The following is a 16,918-nucleotide window of genomic DNA, read 5'->3' as shown; positions in this document are numbered from 1 at the left end:
AGAAGTTTAGAGATCTGAGCTTTGAGTCCGGACTCCTCTACTCTCAGGAGGGTGCGGTTTCTTTTAAGGGGAACAGATGACTATGATCATCCTCCAACTCAAGCACATGCGAGCGCAGGGCAGCTGGGAACAAGACTGATAGACAGACCAGCTCCCCTCAGCCTGCACTAAGTGTCAGGGAATGCTTCTGCCATTCAGGTCTCACGATAAATATGCTGAGGATTTCTGCCTTTGAGGAAGACCCCCCAGGTAGGACAGGAGTATCTAAAAGAAAAGAAACAAAGTGAAAACCTTGTAAGCAGCTCCCATTCATCTGAATTGGGAGAGAAGATGGTGAAACACCCTTATGCATGAGAGTGGATTTCATCTGATGGAAACTGTGAATATCGGAGCTGGTCACCCCCATAGGCCCGTACCCACCACTGTAGAGCAGGACCAACTCTTTGGGAGCCCATGGGCGAGGCCTCTGCTCCTCATGGCCCACCTGGGGGTTTGTGAGAGAAATGAATATTTTAGTTTTCTTCCTTGAAAAGTCTCTCCTAAATTCTCACTGTCTTGTCCTTCTTCAACAGTCCCCCATGCCCAGAGGCAGCAGATGTCCAACAGCAGCTCCATGACTGAGTTCCTCCTCCTGGCATTCACAGACACGCGGGAACTGCGGTTCTTGCACTTCTGCCTCTTCCTGGCCATCTACCTGGCTGCCCTCCTGGGCAACGGACTCATCATCACTGCTGTAGCCTGTGACCACCGCCTCCACACCCCCATGTACTTCTTCCTCCTCAACATCTCCCTCCTCAACCTGGGCTTCATGTCTACTACCGTCCCCAAATACATGGCCAATTCCCTGTGGAACACCAGGGCCATCTCTTACGCAGGGTGCATTGCACAGGTCTTTCTGTTTGTTGCCTTCATCGTGGCAGAGTTTTCTCTTCTCACCATCATGGCCTATGACCGCTACATTGCCATGTGCAAACCCCTGCACTACGGGACCCTCCTGGGCAGCAGAGCTTGTGTCCACATGGCAGCAGCTGCCTGGGGCACTGGGTTTCTCACTGCTGTGCTGCACGCTCCCAATATATTTTCCCTACCCCTCTGCCAAGGCAATGTCCTGGAGCAGTTCTTCTGTGAAATCCCCCAGATCCTCAAGCTCTCCTGCTCACATGCCTACCTCAGGGAAGTGGGGCTTCTTGTGTTTTGTGTCTGTTTCACATTTGGGTGTTTTGTTTTCATTCTTTTCTCCTATGTGCAGATCTTCAGGGCCGTGCTGAGGATCCCCTCTGAGCAGGGACGGCACAAAGCCTTTTCCATGTGCCTCCCTCACCTGGCCGTGGTCTCCCTGTTTATCATCACTGCCGCGTTTGCCTACCTGAAGCCCCCCTCCATCTCCTCCCCATCCCTGGATCTAGTGGTGGCAGTCCTGTACTCGGTGGTACCTCCAGCAGTGAACCCCCTCATCTACAGCCTGAGGAACCAGGAGCTCAAGGAGTCCATTAGGAAAGTGATTTCATGGCTATTTCTCAATAGTGAGAAACTTCCCAACACTCCCCACACATGAATCCCAGGCTGTCTTGTTCCAGGCCTGTACTTTGTGGTGTTTTTTTTTAATTATCATGGCCATGATTAGCATAATCTTGTCAGAGCTGACTCTCTCATATGTAATAAAATTGTAATAAAATCTGTAATAAAATCGGATCTCCCTGGTCCACGTCCTGAAGGCTGGGCTCTTCTTCCAGAGCTGGCGAATGGTACCTGAGGTACATACCCAAGGCTGTCCCACACATGAACTGGTTGATGATGTCTTTAAAGAGGGGAGTCTGGACCTGAGTGCAGTAACAGTGACACTGGCTCAAGGTGCAGAGCCAGAAGTTCTTGCTGTCCTGGTGCTCCACCAGGCCTGGAAGATGGCTGAAGAAGGACTGGTGCCTCACACTCTCTTAGTGCTGTCGTCTCACCTGAAGAGTGGCATGGAGAGGGAGGCTGGGACCCTGTGTCAGGGCTTGCACTGAAGGAAACATGACCCAGAAGCCATGTCGGGTCACTGCAGTCCCTGTGCCCAGCACATGCCCATCAGACAGCCTCCCCTACCCTCTGCGTTGGCACACATCCCCAAAGCACCCCCAGTCCTGGACTTTTGTACCTCTCCTTTCCAGACCTGGCCATACACCGTGGTCCAGGTTTGGGCTCATATTTGAAATCCAAGTACCTGGGAGAACCACCAAGCCCTTCCCAGGCTCACACATGCCCAGAGCCTGGCAGACGCCAGAGCAGAGCTGTCTGTGAACCTCTGTGTGGGACACAGTCAAGTCTGGGTAGGGGCTGGGTGCTGGGGAGGGCTGCCAAAGCAGGAGGGGGGCAGGGAGATGGGGCATTGAGGTCTGTTGTGCAGACCACGCCAGGGAAATGCTTCCCCACCCTGAATGCACCTTGCCCTGTGTGGTGCCTGCACAGTTGGGCTGTGCGGCTACACGTGGGGCAGTGGGGCTGGTGCAAGGATGGGAATGCGAACAGGAGACACGATGCTCCTTGAAGCTCCTGCACTGCTAGGACATAAAAATGACTGTCAACCCATAGCCAGGCAGGGCTGTTGCCTCGGTCACTGCGATGACTCTGGGAACCCAGGAGACAACAAGGGTGGGAGGTCTGGGGTGGACACTTCCAGCGCCAGCTCTGCCAGCAGCCCCTCTGAAGACAGAGCAGCTCCCCACAGCCGCCACAGGACTCGCTGCTGCTCACGGGCTCAGGGGTGTCTTGGAGGCTGCAGCCACTGGCACCACCTGTCAGGAGCCCCAAGGCACACGGTGAGGGTTGGTTCCCTGCGCTGCAGCTCACGGTGCCTCCCCTCCTGTGCCACTGTCCTCTCTCAAGAGCACCACCAGCTGCATTACTGCCTACCTGGGTGTGAAGGGGACCTGCTGGAGGTCTTCTCTGCTGACCCCCATGTCCCATGGCTCTGTCCCAGCAATAGCTCACAATCACGACCACGGTCCTTCTGCAGTTCCATCTCTCTGCTTGGAGCTGGACACCACAGCCTGCCTGCATGGTCCCAAAGGGTCCCAGTGAGGCTGAGCTTAGACAGGAGGTTGTGACTGTCCTTGGTCTGGGTAGTTGGGATGATCTGGGTGGGCACCATGAAGGGAAAGAAGGGACAAGGGACAACAAGGACAAGAAGCAGGAGGGGAAATTTCAGATTAAGACAAAGAAAGAAAAGAGGAAAAAAAAATCTATCTATCTCTCCACCTATGTATCAGTCTATCTCAGCCCAGGATACTGGTGGCCGCCTTTGCTGCAGGGGCACATGGAGGGCTCCTGTTCAGCTTATTGTCCACCAGAAAACCAGGGTCCTTCTCTGAAAAGCTGATTTCTAGCCGGTTGGCCCTCAGCATGTCCTGGTGGACAGTGTTTTCCCTGCCTGGGCATTTCCCTTTGTTGAAGTTTCATGAGGTTCCTCTCTACCCATTCCCCCAGCCTGCTGATGTCCCTCAGAATGTGTCGCGAATGGGTCACTTAGAACACATAAGGAATCACCATCAAAGGTGTTAGCAAAAGTGGTTTGAATATGATGTTGTAAAAGTGCGACTTAAGAAAGTTTGATGGGAAGGTTCACTCTATAAATCACCGTGTGGAAGAATCATACAAAGGGATATTGAGTTTCCCTTTCATAAAAGTGAGTATAGGGGGTGAGCAAAGATAGAAAATCCAAGTACATGTTTCCTCCAGTATGCTAACGTACTCACAGTTGTTGTAATTCTTTACTAGATTGGGGCATCTGCAATTGTTCTGTTTTACTTAGGGTGTTCGGTGGAATTGCTGCACTATCTGCAATCCACCAAGTACCTAAAAATTTTACTTCTCTACTTGGACCCTGACGTTTTTCAAGGGGAATGTCAACTTCTGCTTTACCTAGTGCTTGCCACACTGCTGCTGCCACTTCCCCCACTTTTTCAGGGAAAGTTCCTTCAGTCAGAATATCATCTATATATTGGTGCAGTTTCACATCTTGAGGGAGTGAGACTGTTTGTAACAGTTCAGCAAGTGCAGCGTGAGCAATTGTGTGTGAATGTCTATACCCCTGTGGGAGTCTGTTAAAGGTTTATTGCATACCTTCCTCAGTAAAAGCAAATTTTTCTTTATCTCCCTCCTGCAAGGGGACCATAAAGAACATAGCTTTCACATCTAGCACTGCCATCCATGGGTGTGCAGCTGCTTGTAGCGTGGCTGTTAAAGTTGCAGTATTAGGTACTGCAGCCGTTAGCAGAGCTGCGTTAGCATTTAGGCACCGATAATCAATTGTCAGGCGCCATCTCCCATTCGGACTGGCCAGACTGGTGAATTGTATGGGGAGTGGGTTCTGGAAATAATGTGCCATTTTTCTAAGTCTGCTATTACATCAGAAATCCGGTTTTGTGCCACAGCAGCAATTGGGTGTAGCAGTACATTAGGAACCTATGAATCAGGGAGTGCAGGGGCAGCGTGGAGTACACGCACTGGAGTCTCCCCGTTTTTAGCAGGGTTAGGGTTAATATTTGAACCGAAGGACCACACGCTGCCATCCTGCAGGCACCAGGTTCAGCCATTCAAAACATCAAACCCCAAAATATTTTCCTTGTGATCTTTGATTGCAAAGTGAGTAGGTAGCATGCGCTTCTCACCTGGGAGCCATAAATTCACTTTCACGGTTTGGCAAATAGAACTTGCTCCGTTCACTCCAGTAATTTTATCTCTTTGCCATCCAGGCTGTACACCCAGCATCTCGGCATCCGGTTGTGTTGATATTGAAATTTGTGCTCCTGTATCTATTAGAAATTTCACCAGTCGTCATCGAGGACCAACTGGAATCAAAATATATGGTCCATTATTATTATTTATCCATTGCTAGGATTCCACTTGCCAGACAGGAGGCCCAGTTGCTGTCCTGGCATTACCTGGTTTTTGGCCTCATGTTTTGCAATTCATCCCTAAGGGGGAGGAAAGGGTTACCGCTCTTTCTTGGAGCGTGCAATGGCGCCGGAGTACTCAGAGGACGCTCTTTCATTTTGCCATCATCACATTTCTGAAATGCTTGAATTAGACTCAGGATAAAATATAGAAAAGTGCGACTTAAAAAAGTGTGATGGCAAGGTTCGCTCCATTAATTACTGCATGGAAGAATCATACAAAGGGAAATTGAGTTAGACGCGAGTAAAACTGATTCACAGAGAGACCAGAGATGCAAAGAGTAAGGAAGACCCTCCCAATGAGTAACAAGGTTGAGAGTAGACCCCCTTCCTTTCTAAACTCCTGATGGAGCCCAGGTGCGGCTAGGTGCAATCTTAGTCTCAGACTTGCACAATGGTTTACGTCTAAGGAATACAAACCAGACCCTGCTCCGCTGGTCCTTCACGTCTCTCCCAGGAGGCCTGGCTGTGCGAGGAGACATTCTTGGGTGCCAAGGACTGAATTCTCCCATGAGCGTCCATGACACTGCTGTGTGCCCCAGAGCTGCACACTCACACACTTGAGCTGCTCACAAGGGTTTTCCTCTCCTGGGCACTTCTCCGGGCATGTTCTCTAGAGCCACTTTGAAAGAAGACCTAAGCCTTCAGGCACTGCCCGGAGAAGATCCTTTCTCATAGAATCATAGAATGGTTAAGGTTGGAAAGGACCTCTGAGATCCTTGAGTCCAACCTCTTAACCTAACTGCCTGGTCCACCTCTAAACCATGTCCCTAAGCACCATATCCATATCCACACATTTTCTGAATATTTCGAGGGATTGTGATTGTACCACTTCCCTGGGCAGTCTGTTCCAATGCCTACCCACTCTCTCCGTGAAGATGTTTTTCCTAATAGCTAATCTAAAATGCTATTATGGAGGCCAGCTCTGTCACAGAGGTGCCCATTGCCCGTCCCTGCCTGCGGGCACAGGACTGCCGCACCACAGGACTGTGACCAAGCTGCCAGAGCACTCTGACCGTGCACCAAGACAAGGGCTGAGAAGGAGAGTGTGGAAGTGGAAAGAGAGCAGCTTGGGAAAGACCAAGAACTGGTGCTCCCTGGCAGTGCTGCTGTGCCAGGGCTGTTTTTCCTCTCCACCTCTGCACCAAGGTGCTTCACCTGCAGCTTTACAAAGGTCTGAGGGGAAGGATCTTAGAAAACAAGTCACTGCAGTGTCCTTTATTTTGTTTAAACACACAGAGAGCATGGCTCCTCATGTACACAGTCTGTGGATCACAAAAAACAGGTGGATATTGAAACAGAAGCACGAGGAAGAAAGGCACTTTTCTGTGGACAGCATTATTACAACTAAGAAAAGCTAAAAACAAAGTACCAAAGAAAGTCTGAACCTAGAATGAGTTCCATTATGTGTGCAATGAGATTTGCAGAAGAAGATGGGCAGTTTCTTGCAGTTTAACAGCATCCAATCACAAGTTTCTTCACGGAACGCTTCAGCTCCTTGTTCCTCATGCTGTAGATGATGGGGTTGACTGCTGGAGGCACCACTGAGTACAGAAATGATACCCCCAGATCTAGAACTGGGGAGGAGATGGAGGGGGGCTTGAGGTAGGCAAACATACCAGTGCTGAGGAAAAGGGAGACCACGGCCAGGTGAGGGAGGCACGTGGAAAAGGCTTTGTGCCGTCCCTGCTCAGAGGGGATCCTCAGCACAGCCCTGAAGATCTGCACATAGGACACCACAAGGAAAACAAAACACCCAAAGACTAAACAAGCAGCAAACACAAGGACCTCAACTTCCCTGAGGTAGGCATGTGAGCAGGAGAGCTTGAGGATCTGGGGCATTTCACAGAAGAACTGGTCCAGGACATTGCCTTGGCAGAGGGGTAGGGAAAATGTATTGGCAGTGTGCAGGAGAGCATGGAGAAACCCAGTGCCCCAAGCAGCTGCTGCCATGTGGACACAAGCTCTGCTGCCCAGCAGGGTCCCATAGTGCAGGGGTTTTCACATGGCCACCTAACGGTCATAGGCCATGACAGTGAGAAGAAAATACTCCACTGTGATGAAGAAGAGAAAGAAAAAGACCTGTACAGCACATCCCAAGTAGGAGATGGCCCTGGTGTCCCACAGGGAATTGGCCATGGATTTGGGGACGGTAGTAGACATGAAGCCCAGGTGGAGGAGGGAGAGGTTGAGGAGGAAGAAGTACATGGGGCTGTGGAGGCGGTGGTTGCAGGCTATGGCAGTGATGATGAGGCCGTTGCCCAGGAGGGCAGCCAGGTAGATGGCCAGGAAGAGCCAGAAGGTCAGGAGCTGCAGTTCCCGCGTGTCTGTGAATGCCAGGAGGAGGAACTCATTCATGGAGCTGCCACTGGACATCTGCTGCTTCTGGGCATGGAAACTGCCAAAGGAGAGAAAAGAGAAAAAATCAGAGAAGCTTCTCTGAGCCAAATTTCATTCATTCATTGTGCAATACCTAAGGGTGCTTTTCTTTCCCGGGGGACTGTTACGCAGCTCGGAGGCTTCAGCTGTGGTTTGTGCTGGCTGAGTGTGCTGTGCAGAGCCGTGCCCTCTCCCCAGGGGCTCCTGAAGGGTCAGCCCTGCTTTCCAGGAATGACCCATGCAGGCAGCAACAGCCCAGAGTGTTTGGAGGGAGGCTTCCTGGGGAGGAGTTCCCTGTGCTGCACTAGAGCGGAGGGCAAAAAGCCCAGAAGGACGCTTTCTTCCCCAAAGGTTGCTCTGGAAAAGACACAGGCCTGTCCTGGGAGCAGAGGGGTGCTGTGCCAGGTGCAGAGTTCAAAACACCTCTCCTTTCCAGCACAGCTCTGCAGAGTATGAGGAAGAGGACAGGGCAAGGATGCTGATTGGCATGGGCAGATCGGGTGCTCTCAGACATCTCTAGGGTCCTACAGGAGGGCTGTGCCCTTCTGGAGGGATGCTCACAGCCCTGCAGGACTCCCTGTCCAGCAGAATCCGGTGTCTTAAGGTGCTGTCTGCTAAGGGAAGCAGTGTCTCATTGCCCAAGCACTGAGTGCAGTGTCTCGAGCCTGGCAAATGAAGAGAGGGCGTGGGCACCTTGGTCCCATGGAAACACCTCCAGGGCAGCACCCTCCAGGCCAGGGCCAGAGCAGGCACTCCACACCCCCACCCCTTGCCCCACACCACCACCGTTCCTGCCAGGGACCCCACGAGCAGGAAGAAGAGCAGCACAAGCAGGTGGAGGACCAAAGCAGAACTCTGTGACTCTCCTCCCAAGGGAAGCAAGGAGAGGAGAGGCAGCCGGGCACTCAGGAAAGCCTTCTCCTTACCCAGCAGAGCACAGCAGCTGCCAGTTAGCAAAAGCCCAGGGCAGTCGCTCGCAGCCCCTTTGCCCTGCAGAGGGAAGCGGCCACGTGTCAGGAGAGATGCCCCTCTGCTGTGCCAGAGCTCTGGCTGCAGAGGAGGCAACTCCTGCCCAGGACCACACAGCCTTGAGGGCAGAGGCTGTGCTGGGTGGGAGACGAGAGCAGGGGTCTTGCGCAGAGGCAGGTGTCTGCATTGGAGGGGATGGCAGGGAGCTTCCCAACTTCTCCCTCCCATGCCATTTGGGGTTGGAGGTTCCTAGAGCTCTCTGCCCATGTCTCTGCTGCCTGGAGCTATCCCTGCCGGGAACTGTTGCTCTGCCCTCCAGTTTTTCCCTGTCAGGGATCACAGACCCCATCACCCACTCCTGTCTGCTCAGCTCTGACCTCAAGAAACCTCCCCGTTCCAGGCACTCTCTAGAGGTACTCCCCGCTTGCAGGCAGGAAGGAGCAGGTCAGAGAAACCCTGCTGAGGCCAGCAAAGGTGGTGCTGGTGCTCTCTGGAGGGAGAGGAGTGGATGCAAGCAGTTGCCTTGGCTCCTACCAGACCTCCTGATCTGTCAGGGTGGCAGCTCAGGACTCTCAGGCTCCCTCGCCAAACGCAGCAGCGCCTTTTCCCCTTTGTCATGAAACAGCAGGAAACTGAAAGCACAGCCTCAGGAAAGCTCTTTAGCTGTAAGGGATCCCCTGCCTTGCTCTTCCTCTGCAAAAGCCCCCTCTGAAATGCCCTGGGCAGCTCTGGCTGCACACCCTGCCTTCACCCCTTCCCCCTGGTCTAACATGAGCCCCTGGGCTGGGAGGCCTCCTGACAGACCCTGCAGGCTGGAGCCTATGAACGCTTTCGGAGACCCTTCCCACAACGGCAGCTGCATTGCCCTGCACCAAGAGACTTACCGTGGCAAGGGCTGCAAAGGTTTCTTCCCTTGCAGCTCCCCTCTCTCCTCCCACTCCGGGCTGCCTTTAATCGCGCTCTGCCCTACTCCTTTGCCCAGAGCCCTGCTGCGCTTGGCAGAGGAGTTGCTCCTTGGCAGAGCTGTCTCTCTGCCCTGCTGCCTGCTTACCAGGAGCTCCCTCCACCCCAGGAGCCTGTCTCAGCCCCGGAGGAGGGGACCTGCCCAAGACGTCACTGTCTCTGCCCCCCACCCCACTCGGCGCTCCCTCCAGGGGTCCCTGGGGCTCTCCAGGAACCTGCTTGGGAAGAGACTGAAGGAATCACCGCTGTTGACTGTCTCACCTCTGCAGAGATATTTCTTTGCAGCAGTCCCTTTCTCCTCTTAGAGACACAGTCACCCTTCCTTGGCCCATCATGAGACATGCCTCACCTCTGTTGCCTCGTGCCCTTGGGGCCAGCACCAGCCATGGCGCTGATGCACAGCCTCAAGCCCCTCTCTGCCCCCCAGGAGCTGCTGTGCCCTTCAGAGGGGCTGGGGCTGTGGGGTGAGTGCCCAGAGCTCTGCAGCACCCTGCGGTGGGCACTGCCGTGGGGCCAGCCCAAACTGGGCTGCTCTGCTGGGATTGGGAGAGGGCAGGGGTTGTGGGGAGAGCTGGGGAGGGGCTCGGCTGGGAAGTGCCTGGGAGAGGAAAGCCCCAATGTAGAGCTAAGCTGTGTGAGTGTGCAGGGTGGGGGCCCCCAGCAGGGTGCTCACAGTGCAGAGTCTGGTGTCATGGTGAAGGAAGCAAGGCACCAAAGGTGCAGAAGAGAGGGGCCAGGTCTGTGCCATGTTCCCTGGACATCCTGGGGAAGCTTTCCTGGGAAAACTGTCCCAGATCAGTCCCGCATGGTGGTCATTTCCATCTCTGTATATCCCAGGTCTGAGAAGGGACCTTTGCTGCACGGTAAACTCTGTCCTCCTCCAGGGCACTGTGATACCCAACTCCACCGCCATTATTAATAGAAAGGGAATCAGTTTCCTACTGAGTTTTATTGCACACAAGCTTCATAGCTCTTGTCACAGCTTGCCTCTCTCAGGCAAGCCTGTTCTCAGTCAGCTCCACCTTTAACAGGTGCTCGTGGCCTTGTCTCAACAAATACTGAATATCTCCATTGATTGAGTTCCCATCAGGTGGCCTGGATGTTTCCTCCAGTGTTTCGCTCTGAATGATTTTTCAAGAATCCAGCGCTCTCAGCCTCTCCTTGTCCATAATGTGCTCCAGGCCCCAGCCACACTTCTGGCCTCAGAAATGCTGAGGATTTCTGACATCCCAGGACAATCCCTGGGGAGATGGAGGGAGCTGTAAAAAACCCCAAACCTCTCAAACTGCCTTCTGCTATGCCAGTTCCTTGGCACTGGCAGTGCAGATGCTGACAGGCCATTCTGTTTTAGGAGAGGTTTCATCTGACAAAGTCAAACACCTGGACTTGCCCCTGCCCCCACCATTCCCATGACCCCACTGCTGCAGAGCAGGGCTGACTCCTCAGCAAATAGCGGGCAAGGGCCCTGCTCCTCATGGAACATTCTGCCAGCACCAACCAGAGCTCCAGCCACAGACCCGAGGAAGGTCTCCTGGAAAATGAAAAGGGGGTGTGTGCAGCAGGAGCAGAGTCTATGGGAAAAGGCTTTGATTTTGCTCAGAGAAGTCTCTGCTAACATACTGTGTTTTCCTCCTTGAACAGGTCCACATACCAAAGTGAAAAAATGTCCAACAGCAGCTCCGTCACCCAGTTCCTCCTCCTGGAAGAGGCGGGACACGCGGGAGCTGCAGCTCCTGACCTTCTGGCTCTTCCTGGCCATCTACCTGGCTGCCCTCCTGGGCAACGGCCTCATCATCACCACCGTAGCCTGTGACCGCCGTCTCCATGCCCCCATGTACTTCTTCCTCCTCAACCTCTCCCTCATAGACCTGGCCTCCATCTCCACCACTCTCCCCAACGCCATGGCCAATTCCCTGTGGGACACCAGGGCCATCTCCTACTCGGGATGTGCTGCCCAAGTCTTTGGATTTGTCTTTTTCATTTCAGCAGAGTTTTCTCTTCTCACTGTCATGGCCTATGACCGCTACGTGGCCATCTGCAAACCCCTGCACTACGGGACCCTGCTGGGCAGCAGAGCTTGTGTCCACATGGCAGCAGCTGCCTGGGGCACTGGGTTTCTCAGTGCTGTGCTGCGCTGCACACTGCCAATACGTTCTCACTGCCACTCTGCCAAGGCAATGTCCTGGACCAGTTCTTCTGTGAAATCCCCCAGATCCTCAAGCTCTCCTGCTCACATGCCTACCTCAGGGAAGTGGGGCTTCTTGTGGTTAGTGTCTGTTTAGTCTTTGGGTGTTTTGTTCTCCTTGTGGTGTCCTATGTGCAGATCTTCAGGGCCGTGCTGAGGATCCCCTCCGAGCAGGGACGGCACAAAACCTTTTCCATGTGCCTCCCCCACATGGCCGTGGTCTCCCTGTTTCTCAGCACTGGCATGTTTGCCTACCTGAAGCCCCCCTCCATCTCCTCCTCATCCCTGGACCTAGTGGTGGCAGTGCTCTGCTCCGTGGTGCCTGCAGCAGTGAACCCCCTCATCTACAGCCTGAGGAACCAGGAGCTCAAGGATGCCCTATGGAAACTGGCCCAATGGATGCTGTTTCACCAACGATAACCTGCCTCCCATTCTCTGCACATTTCGCACAGTTTATCTTAGGCCACACGTCTGCTCTTTTCTCTTATGATAATCCTGCTTACAGATAATTTGCTGGGTTCATACTACTTGTCTTAAGGCTTGATATTATTGTGTCTGACTCTTGCACAACACTGTGTGATATGTGGCATGCCCAATAGCAGCTCTTCAATAAAACGGAATCACCCAGATCCAGTGCCTGAAGGCTGCGCTCTTCCTCTAAAGCTGCTTCCAAGAAAATGTCCAAGAAAGAGTTTTTTAAAGAGTCAGATCTCCTTGTGTTCTTAATATTTTGGGAGTTAAGCTGATGGTCACATTGGGTTCCACTGGGCCAAGCGCTGTGAATTTAAAAGCTCTCTTCTTGGCGTCCAATGGGAGGGGAGATGGCCCATGAGCTCCCTTTCTCTCCTCAGGTTTCTTCATGTATGACAGGAGTGATGGCATATACCAGACTGCCTGGAAATGAATCTGGAGGGGTGAGGAGAGGAGAGGATGGGGACTCCCCACGTGCCCTGGGGTTGCAATGAATGGAGGCTCAGAAGGTGAAACAGTCGCAAAGGTGATGTCCCCCAAACGTAAAGCAGTAAATCATCTTATCCATGAACAAGGACTCTGCAGTGCCATGGGAGTCAGTGGGGACTCAGAAGCCAGAGGGAGGGGAGACTGGAGGGATTCGGGAGCTGCCTGAGGAGGCCCAGGGCCAGGACTGCTGTGCTCTTCTGAGGAGTGCGGCTGGTGGGAGCAGAGGAGGGGACAAATACAGTTAGCATTGGGCATCACCCACAATATGGATTCAGGAGAGCCAGAGAGTGCCTGGCCTGTTTCCTCCTGGCCTTGGGGCCAGCACCAGACTTGGGGTTAATTAGGAGCCTGAACCCCCCTCTCTGCCCCCCAGGAGCTGCTGTGCCCTTCAGAGGGGCTGGGGCTGTGGGGTGAGTGCCCAGAGCTCTGCAGCACCCTGCGGTGGGCACTGCCATGGGGCCAGCCCAGGCTGGGCTGCTCTGCTGGGCTGGGGAGGGGGCAGGGGAGGTGGGGAGAGCTGGGGAGGGGCTGGGCTGGACTGGGCTGGGAAGTGCCCGGGAGAGGAAAGCAGCAGTGTAGAGGCAATCTGTGTGAGTGTGCAGGGTGGGGGCCCCCAGCAGGGTGCTGACAGTGCAGAGTCAGGCATCAATGTGAAGGAAGCAAGGCACCGAAGGTGCAGAAGAGAGGGGCCCAGTCTGTGCGATGTTCCCTGTACATCCTGGGGAAGCTGCCCTGGGAGAACTGTCCCAGATCACTGCCACACACCGGCCATTTCCAGCTCTGTTTGTACACCCCAGCCCTGAGAAGGGACGTTTCCTGCATGGTCAGCCCCATCCTCCTCCGGGGCTCAGTGATACCCAACTCCATCACCAATATTAAGAAAAAGGGAAGCAGTTTCCTACTGACACTTATTACACACAAATCATAGAACCATAGAATCATCAAGGTTGGAAAAGACCCTTAAGATCATCAAGTCCAACCGTTAACCTATCACTGCCAAGTCCATCTATACCATGTCTTCAAGCACTGTATCTATCCGTTCTTTAAATACCTCCAGGGAGGGAGACTCAACCACTTTCCTGGGCAGCCTGTTCCAATGCTTGACCACCCTTTCGGTGAAGAAGTTTTTCCTAATATCTAACCTAAACCTCCCCTGGCGCAGCTTGAGGCCGTTTCCTCTTGTCTTATCACTCGTTACTGGGGAGAAGAGACCGACCCCCACCTTGCTACAGCCTCCTTTCAGGCTGTTGTACAGAACAATAAGGTCACCCCTCAGCCTCCTCTTCTCCAGGCTAAACAAGCCCAGTTCCCTCAGCCGCTCCTCATAAGACTTGTGCTCTAGACCCCTCAAGTCTCACAGCTCTTGCCACAGCTGGTCCCTCAGCCAAGCCAGTTCTCAGACAGATCCAGCTTGAACAGGTTCTCATGGCCTTGTCTCAACAAATATTGAATATCTCCATTGACTGAGATCCCTCAACTGGAGTGGGTCCTTCCTCTAGTGTCTGACTTGAGGGATTCCTCAAAACCTCAGCACTCTCAGCCTCTCCTTGTCCATAATGTGCTCCAAGACCCAACCATCCTTCTGGCCTCTGCAGGACTCGCTTCAGTCTGTCAGGGTCTTTCTTGTGCTGGGAAGCCCCATACTGGACGCAGCAGTCCTGATGTGGTGGTTCTGGAGTGGGTTAACCTTGGCCACCAGCCAGACACCCACCCAGCTGCTCACTCACTCCCCTGCCTCAACAGGACAAAGGGAGAAAATAAGATGGAATAACTCATGGGTCAAGATAAAGTAAAAGAGATCAGTTACCGAATACCATCATGGGCAAAGACCCGTTGACTTGGGGAAGATCAAATTAATTTGTTGCCAATTATAAAAAGATTTGGATTGTGAGAAACAATGAGAAAAATATTAAAGACCATTTCCCTCACAGTTTCTCCCAGGCTCAAATTACTCCATTGTTCCCAGTTCTACCTACCTCAACACCACCAGGAGCAGAGGGGATGGTGAAGAGGGGGCTAACAATCACTACAGAACATCTCTGCTGCTCCTTTCTCCTCACACCTCCCCTACTCCAGCATGGGTCCTCTCCATGCGATCCCACCGTATTTGCAGTCAAGGCTAGGTGTTGTTCCTTTCTTTCTCTCTTACTTTTCTCCTGCATACTCACAGAATCATGGAAATGTTGAGATTGGAAGAGACCTCTGGAGATCATCTAGTTCAACCCCCCAGCTGAGGCAGGGTCAGCTAGAGCATTGCTGAGCACCTTGTCTAGCTGGGGTTGGAATACCTCCATGGATGGAGACTCCACAACCTCTCTGGGAAACCTATTACAGTGTTTGACCACCCTCACAGTCCAAAAGTGCTTTCTTGGGTTCAGATGGCATTTCATGTGTTTTTAGCTGTGTCCATCGCCCCTTGTCTTGTCTCTGGGAACTACTGAGAAGAGTTTGGCTCCCTGGTCTTCATGCTCTCCCGTCAGGTGTTTATACGCATTAACAAGATCCCTCTGAGCCTTTTCTTCTCCAGACTGAACAGTCCCACATCTCTCAGCATTTCCTCCTATGAAAGATGCTGCAGTCCCTTAAACCAGCTTTGTGGCCCTTTGCTGGACTTGCTTTAGTAGGTCAAGAACTTTATTGTAGTGAGGAGCCCAGCACTGGACACAGCACTCCAGATGGGGCCTCCCCAGGGCTGAGTGGAGGGCAAGGGTCACCTCCCTCCATCTGCCAGCAAGGCTTTTCCTAATGCAGCCCAGGACGCTGTTGGCCTTTGCTGCAAGTGTGTATTGCTGGCTTATATTCAGCTGCTTCTCCTCTGGGATGCCAAGGTCCTTCTCTGCAGAGCTGCTTTCTGTCCAGTCAGCCCTCAACATGATGTCCACAGTGTGGCTGGGTCACAGGCTGCCCTCCCCCAGGGACTTTCTCAGCAGCAGCTTGTCCTTCTTGCAGCTCAGCTCCACCTCTGGCACAGGCCCCACGGTGCTGCAGAGTCACCTGGCACAGCAAAGCCCTCTCCTGCCAGGGCTGCACAGCCCAGGCCTCTTGCTCTCTGCCCTTGGGGACTGCAGCTTTTGCTCTCCGTGGGGGAACCTCATCCATCATTATGGCACCACCTGCCACCCACTCCAGCATGCCTCTGCTGGGAAGCCAAGCCTTGTCACACACGGGCTCCCACCTCTGGGGACCAGGTTTCCATGTGACAAGTCTGCCCTTGGCCCTGGTGCCACATCTGAGGTGCTGCAGCCCAAATGGGCACCAAAGCCCAGAGCGTGGGGCACAGAGAGCAGGAGCCCCGTGTGCCATCACAGAGCTGTGACATCAGTGGAATAAGAGGTGAGGTGGGGAAGGACAGCTCCCATGGCTTTTGTGGTGGATGGAGATACAGCATCTTCAGGAGAGACCTACAGGGATGATAAGAAGTGGAACATGCACTGTGGGATTTCAAGGTAGCTAAGATAAATGGAGGTTCTCTATGGGACAGGCAACAGGTTAGACGGCAGCTTGTGTGTGGCTCAGCTTCTGAGCCACCCAGTCTTCTGCTAACCTGGACCTGATACTTCCAAAAGAGGAAGGGCTCATCAGGAATGTGAAGAGCAGTGTCAGCCTTGGCTGTAGTGACCAAGAAATGGTTGTCTCCCAGATTCCCAGGGAAATGGGGAAGGAGAGGAGCAGAGAGCAGCCCCTGCACATCAGGGAGTGAGAACTTGTTCTGTTGAGGGCACGGGCAGGTGGGATCCCATGGGATCCCATGTCAGGGCCCTGAGAACATCCATAGGCCTTCATGGCCATGACCAGCCTCACCCGGGGCCTCTGCCTGCATCTCTGTCCATGGGTCCAGGAGACCATTGAAGCCAGGCCTGAATTTTAGCCCCAGCTGGATCTATGCTGGAGGTGTACGGATCTCCAGACACAGCCATAGACACAGCCTTGCCTGTCCATGGACCTTACTGATACAGAATTGCAGACTCACTTCCCAGTTTGATCCTTTATGAGATGTGCAATGGAATGGCACCGTGGCTCTCCAAGTGCCAGACCCCAGCTGATTCACAGAGGCCTAAGGGCCTTTCTGCTGCCTTTCCTCCTGTCGTTTGGTCAGATTTTGGGAGGAGAGGAAGGCAAAGCAGGTGAGGTTTCTGGGTGTCAATGATTCAACAGAGCCTGCACAAGTTAGATGATCTAATGGCTATGCTAGTTCAAAACTGTTGTCTTCACCTCCTTTCTCAGAGGTCTTAAATCTTCTACAGGAACCTGGAAGCTCTGAGCTTCAGCTCCATCTCCCTCTCCTTTAGCAACGTAGTTGATAGTACCCAAGTCAGAGGCTTTCAATTCTTTTTCCAGCCTAAAGCACCCCATGCTCTGGAGCTATGCCAGGGCACTTCCCTAGGGAACCATCTCCTCTGGACAAGAAGGTGGATGTTCCCAGGAGTCTCAGGAGGCATGGCATAACCATAGCTGTGTTCAGGGAGCTGGTCAAACACATCGTCTCCATTTCTGTAATGGTGGCCTAGATGCCTGCTTCATGTCTAAA

General features: G+C 53.2%; 1 protein-coding gene across 1 annotated transcript; it reads left to right on the top strand.

The window, feature by feature from the left end:
• Nucleotides 1–595: 595 nt before the first annotated feature.
• LOC309603284 (olfactory receptor 14J1-like) lies at nucleotides 596–1,555 on the top strand (the record flags this gene model as incomplete). Its single annotated transcript, XM_082338167.1, has 1 exon — nucleotides 596–1,555. One exon carries the CDS (start codon nucleotides 596–598, stop codon nucleotides 1,553–1,555), a length of 960 nt encoding a protein of 319 aa, XP_082194293.1.
• Nucleotides 1,556–16,918: the final 15,363 nt, after the last annotated feature.

Source organism: Platalea leucorodia (assembly GCF_965183815.1).
Source record: "Platalea leucorodia genome assembly, contig: HAP1_HAP1_SCAFFOLD_46, whole genome shotgun sequence".
Lineage (NCBI taxonomy): Eukaryota > Metazoa > Chordata > Aves > Pelecaniformes > Threskiornithidae > Platalea > Platalea leucorodia.
Note: the sequence above shows the minus strand (reverse complement) of the source record. Positions and strands in the feature narration are given on the sequence as shown.